At 42.3% G+C, this 22,117-nt stretch overlaps 1 protein-coding gene, 1 long non-coding RNA gene, 1 other non-coding gene and 1 pseudogene across 3 annotated transcripts; 3 read left to right on the top strand and 1 right to left on the bottom strand.

Moving 5' to 3' along the window:
- Nucleotides 1–2,765: 2,765 nt before the first annotated feature.
- rps27.1 (ribosomal protein S27, isoform 1) lies at nt 2,766–4,995 on the top strand. Its single transcript, XM_055894790.1, has 4 exons — nt 2,766–2,875; nt 3,611–3,719; nt 3,980–4,090; nt 4,736–4,995. The coding sequence occupies exons 1-4, from the start codon at nt 2,870–2,872 to the stop codon at nt 4,762–4,764; spliced, it is 255 nt and encodes an 84-aa protein (XP_055750765.1). The 5' UTR covers nt 2,766–2,869; the 3' UTR covers nt 4,765–4,995.
- Nucleotides 4,354–4,486, top strand: LOC129831498 (small nucleolar RNA SNORA35). The gene has a single exon (XR_008755746.1). It is a non-coding gene; the product is annotated as a small nucleolar RNA SNORA35 (small nucleolar RNA).
- A 322-nt stretch (nt 4,996–5,317) lies between the features above and the next one.
- LOC129831409 (small conductance calcium-activated potassium channel protein 1-like) lies at nt 5,318–19,964 on the bottom strand (annotated as a pseudogene).
- On the top strand, nt 6,215–11,171 carry LOC129831413 (uncharacterized). Its single transcript, XR_008755713.1, has 3 exons — nt 6,215–6,474; nt 7,699–7,790; nt 9,920–11,171. It is a non-coding gene; the product is annotated as an uncharacterized LOC129831413 (long non-coding RNA).
- Nucleotides 19,965–22,117: the final 2,153 nt, after the last annotated feature.

The raw sequence follows: 22,117 nt of genomic DNA on the forward strand, positions 1-22,117 counted from the left end.
TGTGTATCTCTTGGGGCGGTATGCGAATTGGAGTGGGTCTAGGGTTTCCAGGATGATGATGTTTATGTAAGCCATGACCAGTCTATCAAAGCACTTCATCGCTACCAACATGAGTGCTATGGATCTGTAGTCATTTAGGCAGGTTACCTTCACTTTCTGGGTCTGCTTGAAGGTATTACAGACTCGGTGGTCAGGGAGAGGTTGAAAATGTCAGTGAAGACACTTGCCAGTTGGTCCGCGCATGCTCTGAGTACACGTCCTGGTAATCTATCTGGCCCCGCGGCCTTGTGAATGTTATTAAAATATTTTATCAAGGTTTAAGATAAATGATTAAATAATTCTACCCGGAAACTTAACCATTAGGATTAGAGGTTATGTAGCATGGACAAGGAGTAATTAAAGCTGATAACCATTGGGGAAGAGAGGAATGTATGTGTGTGCCCGAAAGAAAGCAAAGAGACTCCTTAACCTATGTTTGAACCGACCCAGCTATAACTCTGGGGAGATAAGATAGGACAGGGAGAGCCCCTCCAGGTTTCCCGTATCTGGGGGGCACTGGAACTGTCAGCTGAGTGGTAATAAACTGTGGTGAGAATGGTAGAAAAGTAGATAGGATAGCTCTCCTCCTGTTAGTGTGTATGTATGTGCGTAGGTTAAGAGAATGTTAAAAAGGAACATCTTTGGATATGCAGAGGAGAGCTCTCGCAAATAAACTTGGATTTGATCAATTGTGAGCTGGGAATTCTGTCTGTTTCATTTAAAACCAGAACTTTACAACCTCTGGGTTGCAGACCGATTAAGATAATTGAAATTTATGAACATTGATTACAGAATTATATAAAAATGTTGACCTGTTTTAAGGTCTTGCTCACATTGTCTATGGAGAGCGTAATCACACAGTCTTACGGAATAGTTGGTGCTCTCTTGCATGCTTCAGTGTTGCTTGCCTCGAAACAAGCATAAAAGGCATTTAGCTCGTTTAGTAGGCTCGTGGGTTTCCCTTTGTAGTCCGTAATAGTTTGCAAGCCCTGCCACATCCAACGAGCGTCAGAGCCGGTGTAGTAAGATTCCAGCTTAGTCCTGTAATGACGCTTTGCCTGTTTGATGGTTTGTCGGTGGGCAGAGTGAGATTTCTTATAAGTGTCCGGATTAGTGTCCAGGCCCTTGAAAGTGGCAGCTCTAGCCTTTAGGTCAGAGCGAATATTGCCTCTAAGGCTTCTGTTTGGGATATGTACGTACGGTCACTGTGGGGACGACGTCTTCTATGAACTTTTTGATGAAGCCGGTGACTGAGGTGGTATACTCCTCAATGCCATTGGATGAATCCCGGAGCATATTCCAGTATGTGCTAGCAAAACAGTCCTGTAGCGTAGCATCCGCGTCATCTGACCACTTCTGTATTGAGCGAGATTCAAATAAAATCGTGCAAAGTAGAAATAGAAATAATGGGGTGCAAAGGAGCAAAATAAATAAATAAATACAGTAGGGGAAGAGGTAGTTGTTTGGGCTAAATAATAGATGGGCTATGTACAGGTGCAGTAATCTGTGAGCTGCTCTGACAGCTGGTGTTTAAAGCTGGTGAGGGAGATAAGTGTTTCCAGTTTCAGAGATTTTTGTAGTTCGTTCCAGTCATTGGCAGCAGAGAACTGGAAGGAGACGGCCAAAGGAGGAATTGGTTTTGAGGGTGACCAGAGAGATATACCTGCTGGAGCAGGTGGGTGCTGCTATGGTGACCAGCGAGCTGAGATAAGGGGGACTTTACCTAGCAGGGTCTTGTAGATGACCTGGAGCCAGTGGGTTTGGCGACGAGCATGAAGCGAGGGCCAGCCAACGAGTGTACAGGTCGCAGTGGTGGGTAGTATATGGGGCTTTGGTGACAAAACAGATGGCACTGTGATAGACTGCATCCAATTTATTGAGTAGGGTATTGGAGGCTATTTTGTAAATGACATCACCGAAGTCAAGGATCGGTAGGATGGTCAGTTTTACGAGGGTATGTTTGGCAGCATGAGTGAAGGATGCTTTGTTGCGAAATAGGAAGCCAATTCTAGATTTAACTTTGGATTGGAGATGTTTGATGTGAGTCTGGAAGGAGAGTTTACAGTCTAACCAGACACCTAGGTATTTGTAGTTGTCCACATATTCTAAGTCAGAACCGTCCAGAGTGTTGATGCTGGACGGACGGGCAGGTGCAGGCAGCGATCGATTGAAGAGCATGCATTTAGTTTTACTTGTATTTAAGAGAAGTTGGAGGCCACGGAAGGAGAGTTGTATGGCATTGAAGCTCGTCTGGAAGGTTGTTAACACGGTGTCCAAAGAAGGGCCAGAAGTATACAGAATTGTGTCGTCTGCTTAGAGGTGGATCAGAGAACCTATTTGAACAGTTATTATTTTATTACATTGCTCAACATTTTCTTAACATTTGTCATAACTAGTTTAAGAAATTCATTTGTATCCGCTCTCGTTGGACTTCGGCTGCATATTTTCTTCCATTTTTTTCAACTCTAAAAACATTGTGAAGCCACGCCCATTTCTGAAGAATTGTATTATGGGCCTTAAAAGTACGGAAATAGTGTCTACTGCGTGTATACTTCGTATTTTTGCGAATTTAGTATGACATCCGGGAACATTTGGCATACTAACTATATCCATACTATGATCGATAACTATACTATATACTCAATTCACGTCATAAATAGTACGGTTAGTATGACTATTCGAACACGGCTTATGTGTTTTGACCTTACAAATATGTCCACCAATCTCTTCTAATTCACTCACTTCCTGCCGGTGCACAAAATGAGTGTCAATATGAACCTACTGTTTCCGGCAATGCCTCCTTTCCGGCAGCGGCTATTTCCTCGCCAACATGCCAGTGAGTATCGGAGCCTGACATAATCACAATTTTAACCGTTCATATGGGGCTTTAGATGCCAACACTGGAGTCAGTAATGCATAATAATGCGAGTACTGACTGTAGTGTGTTTTAGCTCTGTCGGCCTATTCAGTGCCGAGGTGTTGCTATCACAATCGTTCACATACGCGCGCATTGTGATACAAGATGGCGGCCTGCATATCGCAAACATGGAGAGTCACCTGAAAATGGAACATTGTCTAAATATACACGTGCAATAGCGGCCACTGTTAAACATACTATTGTCTTGTGTACTAGTAGATTATGTAGGGCCAGTTACTGCTCAAATCCCAAGTGAACATGTGTTATTATTTTGCCGCGAACAAGGGTCAGCGTTGACGTTACCTAATCCAGTGAGCAAGAGTTCAGGGTGGTAGCTATGAGGTTTTGGATCGCAAATTCATTACAGCTCCTTGGCAGTATCACTCGCAGCAATTTTTTTATTTTGATGTCAATTTCAACAAAGCTTGAGTGGTTGATATGTGATTCGATTTCAATGTAATTCAACTGGCTGTGAGCCAACACCCATTGTGAGTTGTGTATCTGACATCGCGGTATCGTCCACTAGTTTTCTCTAGATAAGGGGGTCTGCTATTGACAAATGTTAAATGCACGGTCTGTCACTTGTAAACAGTAGTCCTAACTACTCAAACTAAATGTAATGTTTTAAGCAGTCTTTTGTCTACTCTTCTGCAGCTCGCAAAAGACTTGTTGCACCCATCCCCTGAGGAGGAGAAGAGGAGCCACAAGAAGAAGCGTCTCGTCCAGAGCCCTAACTCCTATTTCATGGATGTTAAGTGCCCAGGTAGATCCAGCTCTTTCCTTCATTGGACTCATGTTTGAAGGGCCACCTTGTCTATCCGAATGCACTAGCTTAATGAGTCAGTGCTTACAACATTGTATTCATTAGGAAGCAAATGGGGCGGGACCTATTAGTATTTGTCCAATAAGAAACACTTGTTTTAGTTTCTTTGCTACTGTGTACACTGAGTACACCCCCAGGCACGAATGACGTTGGTCTTAAGATTGTGTGTTTAATGTTTTGTATTTTTCTGTTTCCCTCAGGATGCTACAAGATCACAACTGTGTTCAGCCACGCCCAGACGGTCGTGCTGTGTGTGGGTTGCTCCACAGTTCTGTGTCAGCCCACTGGCGGCAAAGCACGTCTCACAGAGGGTCAGTAGTCTCAGCATTCTGTCTCCCAACTCATGTTGGAGAGTGGATAGTCTCTAATAATTTAATGTCTATGGAAAAACAACTCACAGGTAGTAGCAGTTAAGTACAGCATGTCAATATTTATTGATGTAGTTGGTCCTATTGCCAGTTACTATGTTAATGAATAGTAATTTGACTGGCTGATATTAGCACAGATTAATTCAGACAGACTTGTCACATTCACTGTAGATGTTAATGGCTCATATCTTTATCAAATGACCTGACTGCACTGTCAAGTGACTGGACTGCCACCCCAATGGTTGTACTGTCTCATTCCAGTGCCAGATGATAAATCTCAGTTTGCAGAAGGGTAGGGCTAGACCACTGGCTCTCCCCTTTCGAAGGCTGAGAACAAGATGCAAGTGATGCTATGGTGCTGCAGTACACTGGATTCCAACATTGCGTAACCTTACTATGGCCTTAGCATATTTTGAATGATTTCCTGCCATGTAGACTGTTTAGCACTAGATGCTGTAAATATGCAACCAAATCAATGAACACTGTCCCGCTACTTTAATCGTTCAGATTGTAGTGCGATCAGTGGTCGTGTATAGCTGTAATGTCCCCATTGTCTGTGGCCTGACTGTCATTTTCTCTCTCCATCAGGGTGCTCATTCAGGAGGAAGCAGCATTAGTTGTACTCCCGATGCCCTGGTAGAGATGTAAGGGAGAGGAGGGGTTGGACAGGTTGATTTCAGCGACTCCAGCCTCGACACAGCAGTCACTTCATCCAAGAAACAGCGGATTGATCTAGAAGTGCTCAAGACGTCTGGACACCAGATGGGAGTACTCTGATAGTCCACTCTGTTGCTGTAACTCAACCCTCCAACCCAGTCTCTTAATAAAATATGGTTTGGGCTAAAGAATTTGGGTGGTTTCAACTTTTGTTCCCTTTTCCGTGCCTATGATGTCATGGAAATGCTGTTCTGACTTCATTGCAGACGTATGCCAGAAATTACAACGCCGGGATCCGTATTTAAGATCTCTGTTGAACACATGATTAAGCAATCTGATTCCCAGCGGTACATTGGATGACGTGGCACGCAACACCTGCGCATGTAGTTGGGCAGAAACTCGGCCACTGGCATCTGTGTTCATAGCCTGTTACAGTAAAGTGAGTGCTCATTTTTTTCAAGGAAATACATAAGGAACAATGTCATATGTAATTAACTGACTCGTGACAAGAAAGATGGAACTTAATTTATTAATGTTTTACTGAATTGTATAATTTACAGTAAACAGATTTGGTTATTACTGGACATGGTCTTTTATACTGTACACCACATACTATCATGCCAATCTACCTATCACTGTGAAATGACAAATACATTAGTTACGACGCACAGAACATTCAGTGCACATGCTGGCTAACAATACTTTTTTTGTTTAATTCTGAGAATGTTAAAATCAAGACTAGTATCACTAAGGTTTTTTTGGCCAGTATGGGTCACTTATCAGTACTGCATATAGTCTGGATGTTGGCTCATCGTAATTCGAAAAAGAAAAAAATCTATCCCTTATTGCTTTGACACATTCTTTACGTACACTTTGAATAGTTATTCCTATAAATTATCTTTTGAAGATCCTCATCTAAATCCTATCCTGATCCCAACTTTTGCCCTTCATTTTCTTTCTACCTCTCCCTGTAACAATACACTTTGCATCTCTCTTGCCATTTACCTATCCTGCCCTGCCATGCTCCATGTCACTGCCTGCTCCTCCCTCTCCCTGAGCAGGTGGCGGATGGAAGCGTTTTGTGTGGCGAGGGTACTTGAGAGGAGGGGCATTAGGGTCCTGAAGCCTTCTCTCAGCTCCTCCACATTCTGCTGCAGACTGTTTGTGTGTGTTTCCAGGTCCCCTCGACATCCACTCACCTCTGACAGCACGTCATACATCAGATTCTGCATCTACATGGGGAAAAAGGTGCAGAGTGGTCTGAGAATGAGAGGGGCCAATGCGATAACGTTTAGAAGATCGTCGATTGCTCCCTTCTCTAGAATATTGGTCATATTTGGTTGTTGCAACAGTAGTGGCCTAGCCTGGACTCATATCTGTTTGTGCTACCATGTCAACTCCTCGTCACTCATTTGGCATGACAAGGAGTTGACATGATAGCACAAACAGATCTGGGTCCAGGCTAGTAGTGGCCTAGAATATTGGTCATATTTGGTTGTTGCAACAGTAGTGGGTGAACCTAATGGGTAACCGTGCCTGTCTCTCACCTTGCAGAGATCCACCAGCGTGTTGGCCTGGTCAGCCAATTTCCTCCTTTCCATCTTCACATCACGCAGCCTGGGGTGAACACACAGGAAGATTTCTAACATTCAGACATAATCACAGGACAGGTAAAACAAATTGAAAATATAATTCATGATGAACAGAGAATGACCATTTCTGTATTACAGTTGAGGTTTTCACAAGTTCTAGAGTTCTAACACCCCTGTGCATGTGGTGTAAAGTGTAACCTCATTGGCTTTTCAGAGGGGAATATCTAAGCTGATTGGTGGGTTACTTGGGGAAGTGTCTTTTGAATGGTGCTTTACCGGTGGATTGCGAGCAGCAGCTTCCTCTGGTGCATGCGTACTCTGCAGTGGTCTCTCTCCCTGGCCAGCTTGGTGTGTTTGTAGATCATCCAAGTCTCTCTAAGTACATTTGCTGCAGCAATTTTTATCTGGAAGAGAACAATTGTTTCCTTGTCCAACACTCAGTTTTCAATGTGTGCATCCCAAATGGCACCCTATTACCGGTGCACTATATAGGGAATAGGTTGGCATTTGAGACACAGTCCATGATTCATACAACTCTACAGGTCAACGTTGAATGTCTCACATATGTTAAGTCAAGGTTCCAAAGACCACTATTGAATACATTCACATGTTAAGTCAGGTGAGTTTTACCCCTTTTGTAAAGTGGGAATCCATCATGAAGTTGTGGACGTGTTTCTCTGCCCTGGTCAGCTCCAGTTTCCTGGCAACCACGGCAACCACCAGCACTGTGCAACCAGCCCCCTTGTGTGTGTGTGTATGACAGAGAGAGAAATAAACAAAACAAAAAAGGTTAAAGGCCCAGCGCAATCAAAAACTAGATGTTCCTGTTTTATTTCCACACTGGGAGTTGGAATAATACTATGAAATTGTGAAAATTATGATAATGCCCTTTTAGTGTATGAGCTATTTGAAAAGAACACCTGAAATTTCAGCCTGTTTTGGCGGGATGGAGTTTTGGCCTACCCGATGACACCACCAGGCGGTAAATTTGTTAATAGATCAATAAGATAGAGATTTCCAAACCAATAACAGCTAGTTTTCAGTTTTCCCCTCCCCACTCAGACCACTGACAGACAGTCCTAGCTAAATTCTTGCTTGGGATATTGGTCTTGCTAAGAAGTAATTTTTGTTTATTTTTCACTATTTTAATTGAGAACAATCACAGTAGGGTACTTAATTGTTAACCACAAATTATTTGATATTGAGATAAAAATGGCTGCATTGGGCCTTTAAGGAAAAGAAGACAGTATGCTAATGACCACAATTACAATGATTCCCACCCCCTTCTCTTTTCTTTTAAAGATTTCATCAAATTATTCCCAGGCACCTGCAACGAGCCAACTCAGCTGTGCGATTGCCCTTCCTATTTTGCCGAACTGCTTACCATGATCCCAGTGAGTAGACAGATGCTGCGGCCACAGTAGGTGTGGGGAACAACATCCCCATAACCAATGGACAAGAAGGTGACCGAGACCATCCACAGGGCCTCCATGTAGTTACTGCTCAGGTCCTTATAGTTGTGGTGTCTAGAGGACAAGGGAGGGATGATGGTTCAGCTTTTCCTCTGTCTTGTCCACTCTTACCATATTAACATTTAACAAAAAACTAGTTTCTGTCTAGGAGTGTGATTTTTGACTGTATTTTTGATTTAACTGACTGAACTTATGATGGGCCCATCTGATATTAGTCACAGTACAGGTTGGTCCAAGTCATATAGTCACTCAGGCCGGGATTAAATCGAAGGCACGTCCCAGCACGGCACTACAGACAATGAGTCTTTTAAATGCCATTTCCCCGACGTTGCAATGGTAAGTGCTGCAGACGTCGGCTGAAGTATTAATTACCTTTAAAAGGCGCATTATCTGTAGTGTAGTGCGCAACACGCCTTTGAATCCGTCTTAATTTTGGCCCTTTTTAGAAATTTAGTCTAGTTTTAGACAAGGATATATTTGTCAAAATGACTTAGTCACATTTTTGTCATTTAAATAATGATTAATTCTAGTTATTGTCAAAATGACAAAAACAGTGGGCCATTTGAGTCAATTAAATGCCCTTTAATTTTTGTCACATTTTAATAGTGTATTCAGAAAGTATTCAGACCCCTTTACTTTTCCCACATTTTAAGAATGTGAAATATCAGAATAGTAGTAGAGAGAACGATTTATTTCAACTTTTATTTCTTTCATCACATTCCCAGTGGGTCAGAAGTTTACATACACTCAATTAGTATTTGGTAGCATTGCCTTTGAATTGTTTAACTTGAGTCAAACGTTTTGGGTAGCCTTCCACAAGCTTCCCACAATAAGTTGTGTGAATTTTGGCCCAATGCTCCTGACAGAGCTGGTGTAACTGAGTCAGGTTTGTAGGCCTCCTTGCTCGCATACGCTTTTTCAGTTCTGCCCACTAATTTTCTATAGGATTGAGGTCAGGGCTTTGTGATGGCCACTCCAATACCTTGACTTTGTTGTCCTTAAGCCATTTTGCCACAACTTTGGAAGTATGCTTGGGGTCATTGTTCATCTGGAAGACCCATTTGCGACCAAGCTTTAACTTCCTGACTGATGTCTTGAGATGTTGCTTCAATATTTCCACATCATTTTCCTTCCTCATATAGCCATCTAATTTGTGAAAGTGCACCAGTCCCTCCTGCAGCAAAGCACCCCTACAACGTGATGCTGCCACCCCCGTGCTTCACAATTGGGATGGTGTTCTTCGGCTTGCAAGCATCCCCCCTTTTCCTCCGAACATAACGATGGTCATTATGGCCAAACAGTTCTATTTTTTGTTTCATCAGACCAAAGGAAATTTCTCCAAAAAGTACGATCTTTGTCCCCATGTGCAGTTGCAAACGTAGTCTGGCTTTTTTTATGGACGTTTTGAAGCAGTGGCTTCTTCCTTGCTGAGCGGCCTTTCAGGTTATGTTGATATAGGACTCGTTATACTGTTTATATAGATACTTTTGTACCTGTTTCCTCCAGCACCTTCACAAGGTCCTTTGCTGTCGTTCTGGAATTGATTTTCACTTTTTGCACAAAAGTACATTCATCTCTGAACCAGACTTCTGGAGGTTTACTATTTTTTTCTGAGGCTGATTTCCTTTGATTTCCCCATGATGTCAACCAAAGAGGCACTGAGTTTGAAGGTAGGCCTTGAAATACATCCACAGGTACACCTCCAATTGACTCAAATGGTGGCAATTAGCCTAACAGAAGCTTCTAAAGCCATGACATCATTTTCTGGAATTTTCCAAGCTGTTTAAAGGCACAGTCAACTTAGTATATGTAAACTTCTGACCCACTGGAATTGTGATACAGTGAATTATAAGTGAAATAATCGGTCTGTAAACAATTGTTGGAAAAATTACTTGTGTCATGCACCAAGTAGATGTCCTAACCGACTTGCCAAAACTATAGTTTCCTAACAAGAAATTTGTGGCGTGGTTGAAAAACAAGTTTTAATGACTCCAACCTAAGTGTATGTAAACTTCCGACTTCAACTGTATGTATTCTATTGTTCTCTGCAGATCCTCTCAAGCTCTGTCCGGTTGGAAGGTGCACAGCTGCACAGCTATTTTCAGGTCTCTCCAGAGATGTTAGATCGGATTCAAGTCTGGGCTCTGGCTGGGCCACTCAAGGACATTGTCTTGGCTGTGTGCTTAGTGTCGTTGTCCTGTTGGAAGGTGAACTTTCGCCCAAGTCTGAGGTCCTGAGCACTCTGGAGCAGGATTTCATGATGAAGGATCTCTGTACTTTGCTCCGTTCATCTTTCCCTTCGATCCTGACTAGTAGTCCCAATCCCTGCTCCTGAAAAACATCCCCACTGCATGATGCTGCCACCACCATGCTTCACCGTAGGGATGGTATTGGGCAGGTGATGAGCGGTGACTGGTTGCCTCCAGACGTGACGCTTATCCCTTGGATGTTCATTTTCTCGACATCTAAAGGCACAACCTAGATTCGAGCCAATGTCTTAAGTAGTTGAACATGTTATTACTCCAACCTCGTGAAAGTGACAAACTGACATGTTTTCATTTTTGTCAAAAGCAACTTTAGATATACTTTTATAACCTTTGATTTGATGGCCTTTGTGAAATATATTTTCCATAACCACAAATATTGTATTTTCAGCCGTTTGAAGCTGGTGTATAAAACCAAAAGAAATAGTGCACATAGAACAGATCTACCGCTTCTTAGACTTGCTTAGAAGGAGCATGACAGATCTATAACTCACATTTCTATGTGAATTTGGTCGGGTCGCCCAAAAAGTTACAAATTGCAGCTTTACCTCAAAATAAAGTTATTTACCCAGTCAGATATAGTGTAGTGGCAAGGGGAATTTAGTCAATAAATAGTTTGCTATCCCTTTTCCTTTCTTTCTGTGCCACCAAATGTATTTATTTATTAGAAATTTAGGAGGATGAAATCTCTTGAGATGCAGCATCTCGTTTTCAAGAATGTCCGAAATCAAAAAAACAAACAAACAATACTTAGTAAGGATGGATCAAAATTTACGGAATGGTAGCTGGAGGGTCATGCTTTTTCAATTTCGGTCAAGGGGAAGGTTTAGTATTTCATCTAGTCCAGGGGAGGATCATGTCATTTCTAATTCATGAAAATTAGACATTTCTCAGTGTTTTAGAATTAGTTGCTTATTAGGCTATACAGTGCATTCGGAGAGTATTCAGACTCCTGGACTTTTTCCACATTTTGTTACGTCACAGCCTTATTCTAAAATTAATAAAATAGTTTTTTCCCCCCACATCAATCTACACACAATATCCCATAATAACAAAGCAAAAACAGGTTTTGACAAATGTTTGCAAATGTATATATACAAAACAGAAATATCACATTTACATTAGTATTCAGACCCTTGATTCAGTACTTTGTTGAAGCACATTTGGCAGCAATTTAGCCTCGAGTCTTCTTGGGTATGATGCTACAAGCTTGGCACACCTGTATTTGGTGAGTTTTTCCCATTCTTCTACGCAGATCTTCTCAGGCTTTCTCAGGTTGGATGGGGACTATCGCAGCACAGCTATTTTCAGGTCTCTCCAGAGATGTTCGATCTGGTTCAAGTCTGGGCTCTGGCTGGGCCACTCAGGGACATTCAGAGACTTCTCCCAAAGCCACAACTGCATTGTCTTGGCTGTGTGCTTAGGGTCATTGTCCTGTTGGAATGTGAACCTTCACCCATATCTGAGTTCCTGAGAGCTCTGGAGCAGGTCTTCATTAAGAAGCTCTCTGCTTCGTTCATCATTCTCTCGACCCTGACTAGTCTCCCAGTCTCTGACTCTGAAAAACATCCCCACACCATGATGCTGCCACCACCATGCTTCACCGTAGGGATGGTGCCAGGTTTCCTCCAGACGTGACGCTTGGCATTCAGGCCAGACTTTAATCTTGGTTTCATCAGACCAGAGAATCTTGTTTCTCATGGTCTGAGAGTCCTTTAGATGCTTTTTTGGCAAACTCCAAGAGGGCTGTCATGTGCCTTTTACTGAGGAGTGGCTTCCGTCTGGCCACTCTACTATAAAGGCTTGATTGGTGGAGTGCTGCAAAGATGGTTGTCCTTCTGGAAGGTTCTTGCATCTTCACAGAGGAACACTGGATCTCTGTCAGAGTGACCATTGGGTTCTTGGTCACCTCCCTGACCAAGGCCCTTCTCCCCCGATTGCTCAGTTTGGCCCGGGCGGCCAGCTCTAGGAAGAGCGTTAGTGGTTCCAAACTTCTTACATTTAAGAATGATGGAGGCCACTGTGTTCTTGGGGACCTTCAATGCTACAGAAATGTTTTGATACCATTCCCCAGATCTGTGCTTCTGTGTCAAAGCTCTACGGACAATTCCTTCGACCTCATTGCTTGGTTGTTGCTCTGACATGCACTGTCAACTGTGGAACCTTAAATAGACAGGTGTGTGCCTTTCCAAATGATTTCCAATCAATTGAATTTACCACAGGTGGACTCCAATCAAGTTGTAGAAACATCTCAAGGATGATCAATGGAAACAGGATGCACCTGAGCTCAATTTCGAGTCTCATAGCAAAGGGTTCGAATACTTATGTAAATAATTTTTTTTTGGTGTTTTTTGTGATACATTTGCAAACATTTCTAAAAACCTGTCTTCACTTGGTCATTATGGGGTAATATTTGTAGATTGATAAGGACCATTTTTTATTTAATCCATTTTAGAATAAAGCTTTAACGTAACCAAATTTGGGGAAAAATCAAGGGTTCCGAATGCACTGTATAGCGATGTGTGCCCGGTGCCACCCCTCATCTCTGATTCTACGCTGGGCACGCACTATCAAGTACACCTACAGGTTATTTGTGTGGTCTCAATCAAATGATCATCGAAGTGCATGCTCGGAGAAGCACAGAGCAGTTATATTTCTTAGATAGCTGCTGGGATGGTGTAAATACAACTAGGCTGCATTACACACTGCAATGGATATTCGAACCCTGCTCTTGCTGATCAACATTGGTTCTGCGTAACCAATGGCTGTGCTGTGTAGGTATAAGGTGGCAGGTCAGGAGGAGTCAAAGGCTTCTTCAGAAAATAATTTATCGCACGTGGACTAGCATATAGCTTGTGTTCTGTTCAGTATCAGAAAGAGAGTGCGAAGATGTACGCATAATTAATTTCAACCATCTTCATTTTAATTAGACTAACAATAGGGCTTTGTGTTGGAGCCTATTTCTTCGTATTTTAGAAATAAGAGGTAGTAATAAGAGGTTGTTCTTCAATTCCTTCACCCACCATGCACTCTTTAAATAGCCTATCTTCGTGTCAGTGAAGGGCTGTGAAGTTAAAACCAAGACTCGAATTGGGGGGGGCAATGAGAAGGTATGCCATAAGCCTACATTTTATGAAAGAAAATGGCAGAAAGCACAGGCCAACCACTTGTTAGTTTAAGATTTTTAAGAAAATAAAACGAATCCGATTATATAAAGTCATCTTTAAGAGCGCTTTGGTCCGGGATGCTTTATGCTTAGAAACAAGCTGTAAAATACACGGGAAAGACGTGACTCCGATGCATATGGGAATACATATATCAGTTTTGTTTCTTTGACATTCAGAGGCTGAGCTACAACTTTCTACAGCCAAGGAGACAAACAATGACTTTGCTTGGGAAATAATCTAATTCTGGCACAATCAATTGATTAAACTATTCATTTTCTGTACAATAGAAGATGTTTAAACCCAGACAAATTTTAGGGAAACAGTTGTGAATTTCTTCTCGTTGGGTTAAGCCACGGAAGAAGAGTAGCCAGCAGTTCAAGTTTACACATTTCTGTGTCGGTAGGCCTACTCTGTCTGGGGTGGAAAGGTAGACCTAACTTTTGAAAGTACCATGCTCAGATTCCTAATGATGTCTCAGATTTATTTATTTATTATTTGCAAACAGGGACAATTTATTTGCAAACAAGACACACTGATTTGGCATCGGGAAATATGATAAGATTAACACAAAGGCCTATCTCTGTCCATTCTTAGCCATTATTTCGGTAATTTGTGTGGTATTAAAAAAGATTCAGCTAATATGTAAAATTATGTAGAATTGCATGAACTGTTTAAAAAGGGCAAAAAAAAAAAAAAGATCGGACCTGCAAATATGATGATAGATTCATGCAATGGTTTTACTATAAAGGAGATCTTTCCACTCCTACTTTTGTCCACCGTGGTCTGTGTACCTGAAACCTTCTGGCCCACAGCCCTGTACGCTATTCAATATTTCTGCTTTGCCACTGGTCTATCCAAGAAGTAAGGGTAACAGGTATAAATGTTCTCTGCTATCCACTTTGTTTTAATTATTATTTTGGGAATAGGGGACGGTAACTACTTTTTTCAAGCGTTCAGGGAGGGTTTAGTTAATTATCCAGTATTTTACTGAAGGGGGGGCTATCCATTTTCATTTCAGAGAAGTCCGATTTCCTCCACGTAATCCTTATTAGAAATAATGTTCACTCCCGTACAATAATAATATCGCATCTACTGTCTAATAATAATAACAATGAAATAATAATAATACATTTAAAAGCCACTAATAGGCATAAAACTAATAAAAACTACTGCTACAACTACTAAATCAACTAATACAATTACCTATTATATATACATGCATGCACAAGTATGATTCTCCCTGTAACACAGCTTGGCTCGTAAATGTAATTCTAGAACACTCAAGCAAGTATGATATGTTACATTTGGTATGGTTACATAAAACAGACGGTAACTTAAGGTAAAAACGAAAGGATAACGCGAATGGTTGCAAGTTTGAATCTCATCACGAACAACTTTAGCATTTTAGCTAATTAGCTACTTTTCAGATACTTTCAACTACTTAACATGTTAGCTAATCCTTCCCCTAACCCTTTTATTTAGCCCTTCCCCTAAACCTTTAACCTAACTCCTAAATTTAACCCTAACGGTAACCCTAACCCCTAAAACCCAGCTAACATTAGCCAACTAATGTTAGCCACCTAGCTAGAATTTGTAACATATCATAGTTTTGGAAATGTGTCACATATTGTGCATTATGAAATGTCATTACATATTGTACGTTTTTCAAATTGGTTACATATAATACGTATTGTAATTCATAACATATCATACGAAATGGATGATGTACATCCACAAATTAATACATAGCATACTAAATGGAGTGTCTCGGACTTACGTACAGAATAATATGAAATGCTCTGAGACCAGGTTGGTTAGTGAAGCAAACAGCAAACACGCTATAAATCGGAGCCGGAGCGGAGCCTGTTTGCCCACACTTATCGCTTGCGTCACCGCAGCTCACCAATTGATTTAGGCTGTGTTTGCAGGTCGCGTCCTTCCCACTGCTGAACAGAACTGCGCTGTGCTGCTAATATTAATTGTGCTTATCACTGAAAAGCTGTCAATCTCGCCCAAAAATATTGTCTAGTCCATTTAGTAGTCAGATTTTAGTCACAGAGATAATTTTGTCAACTGAAAATGTATTTTTTTGTTTAGTTATATTTTTTTCTGGGTCTATTTAGTCAGTTATAGCCACTGAAAAATTGTTTTTTGAATAATATTTTTGTCACTGTTTTTGTTGGCGAAATTAACACCACTGAATGAATCCCGGGAAAAGTCTATTGCCTATTTCCCTCCTCCTCAATCTCCTCCTTTCCCTTCTTACAGGCTGACTACAACGCTAGCGTCCGATGCGCGAACGTTGCAAAATAAATGTAGAAATTTATGTTCTTCAATTATTGCATCCACACTGCTCGCGTGAGTGTCTGCATTGCCAAGGGCTAAAATATAAGTCAGTTATATTTTTGACGCAGATCGCGCTGCAAGTCCTGCCTCTCCCATCTCCTCATTGGTTTATAGAAGCAGGTACCCACGTGCCATCTCCTCATTGGTTATACCCACGTGGGTGACTGAAAGACGACGAGGTCGGTGGCGAAAAAGCCTGGAAGGAGGAGAGATAACTAGAAACGATTCGGTTGACCGTTTTATGTGTGGATTAATTGTCGGAGTAGAGGACCTTGTGCATTTCAGGTAAAATAACAACTCAATGTTTATGTCCCAGGACAAATTAGCCAGCAACAGCAAGCTAGCTAAATAGGACAAATTTGCTAGCAAGTGCAAGCTAGTGTAACAGTATAACTTTAAACCGTCCCCTCGCCCCGACACGGGCGCGAACCAGGGACCCTCTGCACACATCGACAACGGTCGCCCACGAAGCGTCGTTACCCATCGCTCCACAAAAGCCGCGGCCCTTGCAAAGCAAGGGGCAACACTACTTAAGTCTCAGAGCAAGTGACGTAACTGATTGAAATGCTACTAGCGCGTACCCGCTAACTAGCTAGCCATTTCACGTCCGTTACACTCACCCCCCTTTCAACCTCCTCCTTTTTCCGCAGCAACCAATGATCCGGGTCACGGCACCAATGTAACAGTATAACTTTAAACCGTCCCCTCGCCCCGACACGGGCGCGAACCAGGGACCCTCTGCACACATCGACAACGGTCGCCCACGAAGCGTCGTTACCCATCGCTCCACAAAAGCCGCGGCCCTTGCAAAGCAAGGGGCAACACTACTTAAGTCTCAGAGCAAGTGACGTAACTGATTGAAATGCTACTAGCGCGTACCCGCTAACTAGCTAGCCATTTCACGTCCGTTACACTAGCTAGCTAAATTGCCATACATGTTTAATGCTTTTCGACCTGTCTCCAAATTAATATAATCGGTTCAGAGTTTGTTTTGATATTTTAACCTGCGTGTCGTGATCGCGTTTGGTATGGGGGGACAAAATAGATTTATGCACGATGGCACATGCGCGCAGCCGGTTTAGGTTCCGTGTTAGCCACTCACCTCTCACAGACATGTAGGCCCCATGCAGCGATGAGCCACAGAGAGACGCTGAAGATCATCAACACAGTGCCAGGGTAGATGGTCATCAGCGCTTTGACCACAAAACGGCTGTTGAAGTGGATCTGGATACAAGTAATAAAAATATTCATATCCACAGTAAGAATGGAGAGATTTGCAAAGCCAAGCGGGAAGTTCAAGGTCATCAGTTTGATCAGTGTTAAAAAAGCAATAACAAGGGAAGGAATTACCGAGGGAGGATTTGGTAGAGACTCAGGAGAGTGGGAGAGGGAGGCGGGTTGCGGGGACAAAGCAGAATGTAGTGTCACTGTCATTGTAGTGTCCCCAACAAACTCAAGTTGAAAAAATATATATATATATATATATATTACAAAAGCTTTGTGGAGATACTGCACAATGGTTGTGTAAACATTTTTGTGCAGACAAAATCTCGACATATGGCTTGAAAACGTACAGTATCTCAATCCAAGGATGGAATGTGTAGCTTTACTTCTAATTATCACATATCAAGAAGATTTAAATACTTCTGGCTGTTATTAAATTGCCTTTTTTGTTAGCATGCTCAGCTAGCCAATGCTAAAGCAGATCATTGGATTCCATGAAAATGCAACACCTAGCAATGGGGTGAGTAGCTGCTGGAAGTGTTGTGGAATCCAATGGGCAGCTTTAGCATTGTATCGAGGATCTTACTACTGAACTTCAAGTCAAATCCATTTTGGCTAATGTTCAAACTGAGTGTGTACAAGTCCATTAAAGCAAGTAACTAAGATTTGAGGGAGAGGTTGCACCACTTGCATGGTGACCAATGTTGACCTCTGACCTTGTTGAGGGCGCCAATGCTGCGCGAGGCCGTGTCTGTGTAGAGTCGGCTGTGCAGCATCAAGGCACGACCCAGGAGGTAGAGTCGCAGGAACATGGGCAGAGCCAGCACAATCTCGAGCTCTGTCTCTGACAGCGTGGGGGACATGGCTTGCCATGACAATGGGAGACCCACTGGGAACGGGTGCACCATCGCTACAAACAGCTCCAGGGCGATCAGGGTCACCCGCTCCATTGTCATGGCGATTCGCCAGTCCTCTGCTCCGTTATCGTGGATGTAGAGCTAACAGTGATGGGAGTATGGGTACAAAACCATATCTGAGTTAGAGCATAGACGTAGTACAGTGTCACTGAGAGTGTAGTCAAAGTGTAATAAATTATATAACGAGAGGTACCAGACAAGGTTGCCCTCTGTCACCATCTTCTTTCCCAGTTAGCAATAGAACCTCTACTATACTATTGTCTCGCATATAACAACAACAATTGTAGAGTAGAATGACTTAAAATAATCTAAGCCAAGGGATCATAGCTTGTTTAAAATAGGGAGATATTGGCAGTATATTAAGTAGTCAGACAAGTGAATTACCTGCACCTCACAGATGTGGTAGGCAATGATCAGGCCCAGCAGGATAAGAGAGGACAGGCTGATAATAGACTTCATAGCCACGGAGTATATGGAGCTCTGTAGGGGAAAACATGTAGTGGACTCACTCATCTTAACATACAGTACCCTTCAATTTGGCAAATATGCCTTCTTTTAACATACAGCTGGGATTCAATCATAGGTGCATTGTAGCGCATTTAAAGGTAATTTCAGATTGATACAATCTTCGCGAACACGGGAACATTTCCTTTAATTTAAAAGGCACGTTGTCCACAGAGCTCTACAGTACAACGCGCCTCAGACTGCATCTTGGCCACAGTAACCTTCATTCAAATATGCCATCTTCAGCAACAAACACTGAAGACCTTCAAATACATTTCTTGGATTTAGAACTCATTATTTCTCATTAATTACACAGGTGTCCCCCGCATTTCAAAAACGTGACCTGTGCCTGGTTGAACTTGCCTGGCTTAGTTAACCTACAGAAAATACCCAAAACTGCAAACCCCTCCCATCTGGCACTCCAGGCAAAGTATACAGAAAAAAATGACGCATTGGAAACCAGATCTGTACCCCAAGGCTGACCTTACTGTAGACGCTCCAGGAGAGCTCTGTCTCGGTGACCATGACCACCACTCCAAACATCCCCACAGCGAGTGCACAGTCATTCAGCCTCTGCCTCCTCTCAAACAGCGCCCTTCGCCGGACCAGCCTATGACCGATGCTCTGGGTCTTCTTGTGAGGGCAGTCATGGGGCCCATCCTTGGGCTCTGCACCACTGATCTCCTCACCTACACCATAGGTGCCCTTGGCCTCAGATTTGGTGTGATTCTTGTCAGAGCTGGATGTTTGATTGGAGTCCTTTGGCTGGTAGTCGTCTTTGGTTGTAATGATAATCTCGGGTAGACTCTGGCGGACCTGCATCTCCATTGATGTGGCCTCTAGCCTTTGACCTCCTTCACTGGGTGGCCCACTTTCTGTCTCCCTTAAGTCCATACGAGACATGCGGACTCTGTTGTAGGGTGACTGAGTGGATTTCATGTCCTGCTGGCGCCTCTGTGGGCTTGCCTTTTTGGCCTGACTACCCCAAATCCGTTCCTTGTGCCCAGCATTCTGTTCAGTTCCTCCTGGCTTCTTGCCTCTCTTTTCCTTGTGCACCTCCTTCCCCCTAACCTTTTCCTTGTTGTGTCCCCTTCGGGGTGAGGAGTGGGGTGAGGGTGAGACATATTGGCAGCCATTGTAATATGGGAGTGTGGGCGATGACTGGCTTCCATCGAGCCACACTGAGTGATCTTCCCCTCTTTGACATGAGTGGTTCCTTCTGCACTGGTTGCCAAAAACAGGAGGGAGAGGGACCACTTTTGATTGAAGGAGGGGACGTTGATCCTCCTCATTCTGCATTGTCAAGTTCATAGAGGGAGAGGGCTCCATCTAGGGATTGATACAGATTGAAATATTTTATGGGGTTTGGAAAGAGACAAAAGTGAGATAAGGCAGCCAGTTGGAGTGAAAACAGTAAAAATGTATGAGGCGGAAGCATATAAAAACACAGTCTATTGTAAAAGAAATCTGAGGCGGAGTTGATATGCCTGCGGAATGCTAAGAGATTCACAGAAGACATTCATACTATTAATGGTTGACATTATATTGACATTTCCCTATGGGGTTTCCATTGAAGATAATATGATAAGAAAATGGAAACCTGTTGGAAAAACTTATCTAGAAACACTAGAATTATTGAAGTGATTGCAGCACCTGGTAATCTTACCATGTCAATCTTCAATATTCTTGCCAAATTACTATTAAAACCTAGTTGATTCCGCTCAGTCTTACCTCTCCACGTATTTCAGTTACTTCCAAATAAGTTTTCAATTCCACCGTTGCTGGATAAGAATGCCCCTGTTCCTTTTAAATTCCTTAAATTGTCCTTTAGTCAATATCCTCAAAGCACACAAAGGAATTGAAGCATCAGTTAAATATATCCTGGATATTACCTAAGGATAATTAGGTGACAAAAATATATTCAGTTTCTCTAGTCTCTCAGAAATAACTCTATCAATCCAGCTCACCTCCCACAGACACAAGTAAAGGTTATGAACTATAATCCATATAGCAGCATATGAACCATATGTCCATGGATATCAATTGTATTATGACTCCTTTATTTAATTATTTTCCAGTATTAAGTTATGTCCATCCTGACATATTAATTTAAACCAGGCTTATGACTGACTGTAAGATCCACAGTTTCAGTTGTCCCGCAGTTGCATGGCAAAGTATTTGTCATCTGACAGATTTATTCATCAAGTTTGACAGTTCTTTCTCCTTTTGTGTGTGTGTGTGTGTGTGTGTGTGTGTGTGTGTGTGTGTGTGTGTGTGTGTGTGTGTGTGTGTGTGTGTGTGTGTGTGTGTGTGTGTGTGTGTGTGTGTGTGTGTGTGTGTGTGTGTGTGTGTGTGCCGAATAAGGGAAGAATAGTTGACATTTAGTTTTATTGAGTGATAAAATTACTATTTTATTGGGTTTTATGGGAGCTTGCCAAGGTGGCAATTTGGATAATTTCCCACTTAATCGTGATGGTCCTGTGTATGAATGCCGGGGAGGAGATTATAGAAATATGACAGATTAATCAAATTGGTTTGAGAGTCAGAGATCTGATACTTACGGGCTTATGAAATATGTCACCCTTTAGCCTGACAATGTGGAGAGGGAAATGGTTTTGGAATTAAAGTCATAGCAATGACATTCACCATCATTTAATTCCATCTATTAATACGTGACAGATGGCGCTCCAGTAAACAGGAAGTCAAGGAGGGTTGGAGAGAGGAGGATAAAGACAGGTATTGTAAAGTCAAAATACAACACATACTCAAATCTAGATAGTAGCCTACTAGAAGTATGCAATGAGACAGGTGAAAGGCATTCGTCAAAAGATAATTCATCAGGAAAAGGCTACTTTGAAAATGCCGCACATTCAGTTGAAGTCGGAAGTTTACATACACCTTAGCCATATACATTTAAACTCAGTTTTTCACAATTCCTGACATTTAATCCTAGTAAAAATTCCCTGTCTTAGGTCAGTTAGGATCACCACTTTATTTGAAGAATGTGAAATGTCAGAATAATAGTAGAGAGAAGGATTTATTTCAGCTTCTATTCCTTTCATCACATTCCCAGTGGGTCAGAATTTTACATACATTCAATTAGTATTTGGTAGCATTGCCTTTAAATTGTTTAACTTGGGTCCAACATTTTGGGTAGCCTTCCACAAGCTTCCCACAATAAGTTGGGTGAATTTTAGCCCATTCCTCCTGACAGAGCTGGTGTAGCTGAGTCAGGTTTTTAGGCCTTCCTGCGCTTTTTCAGTTATACCCACACATTTTCTATAGGATTGAGGTCAGGGCTTTGTGATGGCCACTCCAATACCTTGACTTTGTTGTCCTTGAGCCATTTTGCCACAACTTTGGAAGTATGCTTGGGGTCATTGTCTATTTGGAAGACCCATTTGCTCCTGACTGTTGTCTTGAGATGTTGCTTCAATATATCCACATAATTTTCCTCCCTCATGATGCCATCTATTTTGTGAAGTGCACCAGTCCCTCCTGCAGCAACAAAGCACCCCCACAACATGATGCTGCCACCCCTGTGCTTTACGGTTGGGATGGTGTTCTTCGGCTTGCAAGCCTCCCCTTTTTTCTCCAAACATAACGATGGTCATTAGGGCCAAAAATTATATTTTTGTTTCATCAGACCAGAGGACATTTCTCCAAAAAGTACGATCTTTGTCCCCATGTGCAGTTGCAAACCTGAGTCTGGCTTTTTTATGGCGGTTTTGGAGCAGTGGCTTCTTCCTTGCTGAGCGGCCTTTCAGGTTATGTTGATATAGGACTTGTTTTACTGTGGATATAGATACTTTTGTACCCGTTTCCTC

The sequence above is a fragment of the Salvelinus fontinalis genome, chromosome 32 (assembly GCF_029448725.1).
Source record: "Salvelinus fontinalis isolate EN_2023a chromosome 32, ASM2944872v1, whole genome shotgun sequence".
NCBI classification, from domain to species: Eukaryota; Metazoa; Chordata; class Actinopteri; order Salmoniformes; family Salmonidae; genus Salvelinus; species Salvelinus fontinalis.

Bases quoted from the DNA above. Each gene is read 5' to 3' on its own strand.
- rps27.1 (XM_055894790.1), top strand. The intron at 3,720-3,979 runs GTAGATCCAGCT...TGTTTCCCTCAG, and splicing joins CATGGATGTTAAGTGCCCAG to GATGCTACAAGATCACAACT. The intron at 4,091-4,735 runs GTCAGTAGTCTC...TCTCTCCATCAG, and splicing joins CAAAGCACGTCTCACAGAGG to GGTGCTCATTCAGGAGGAAG.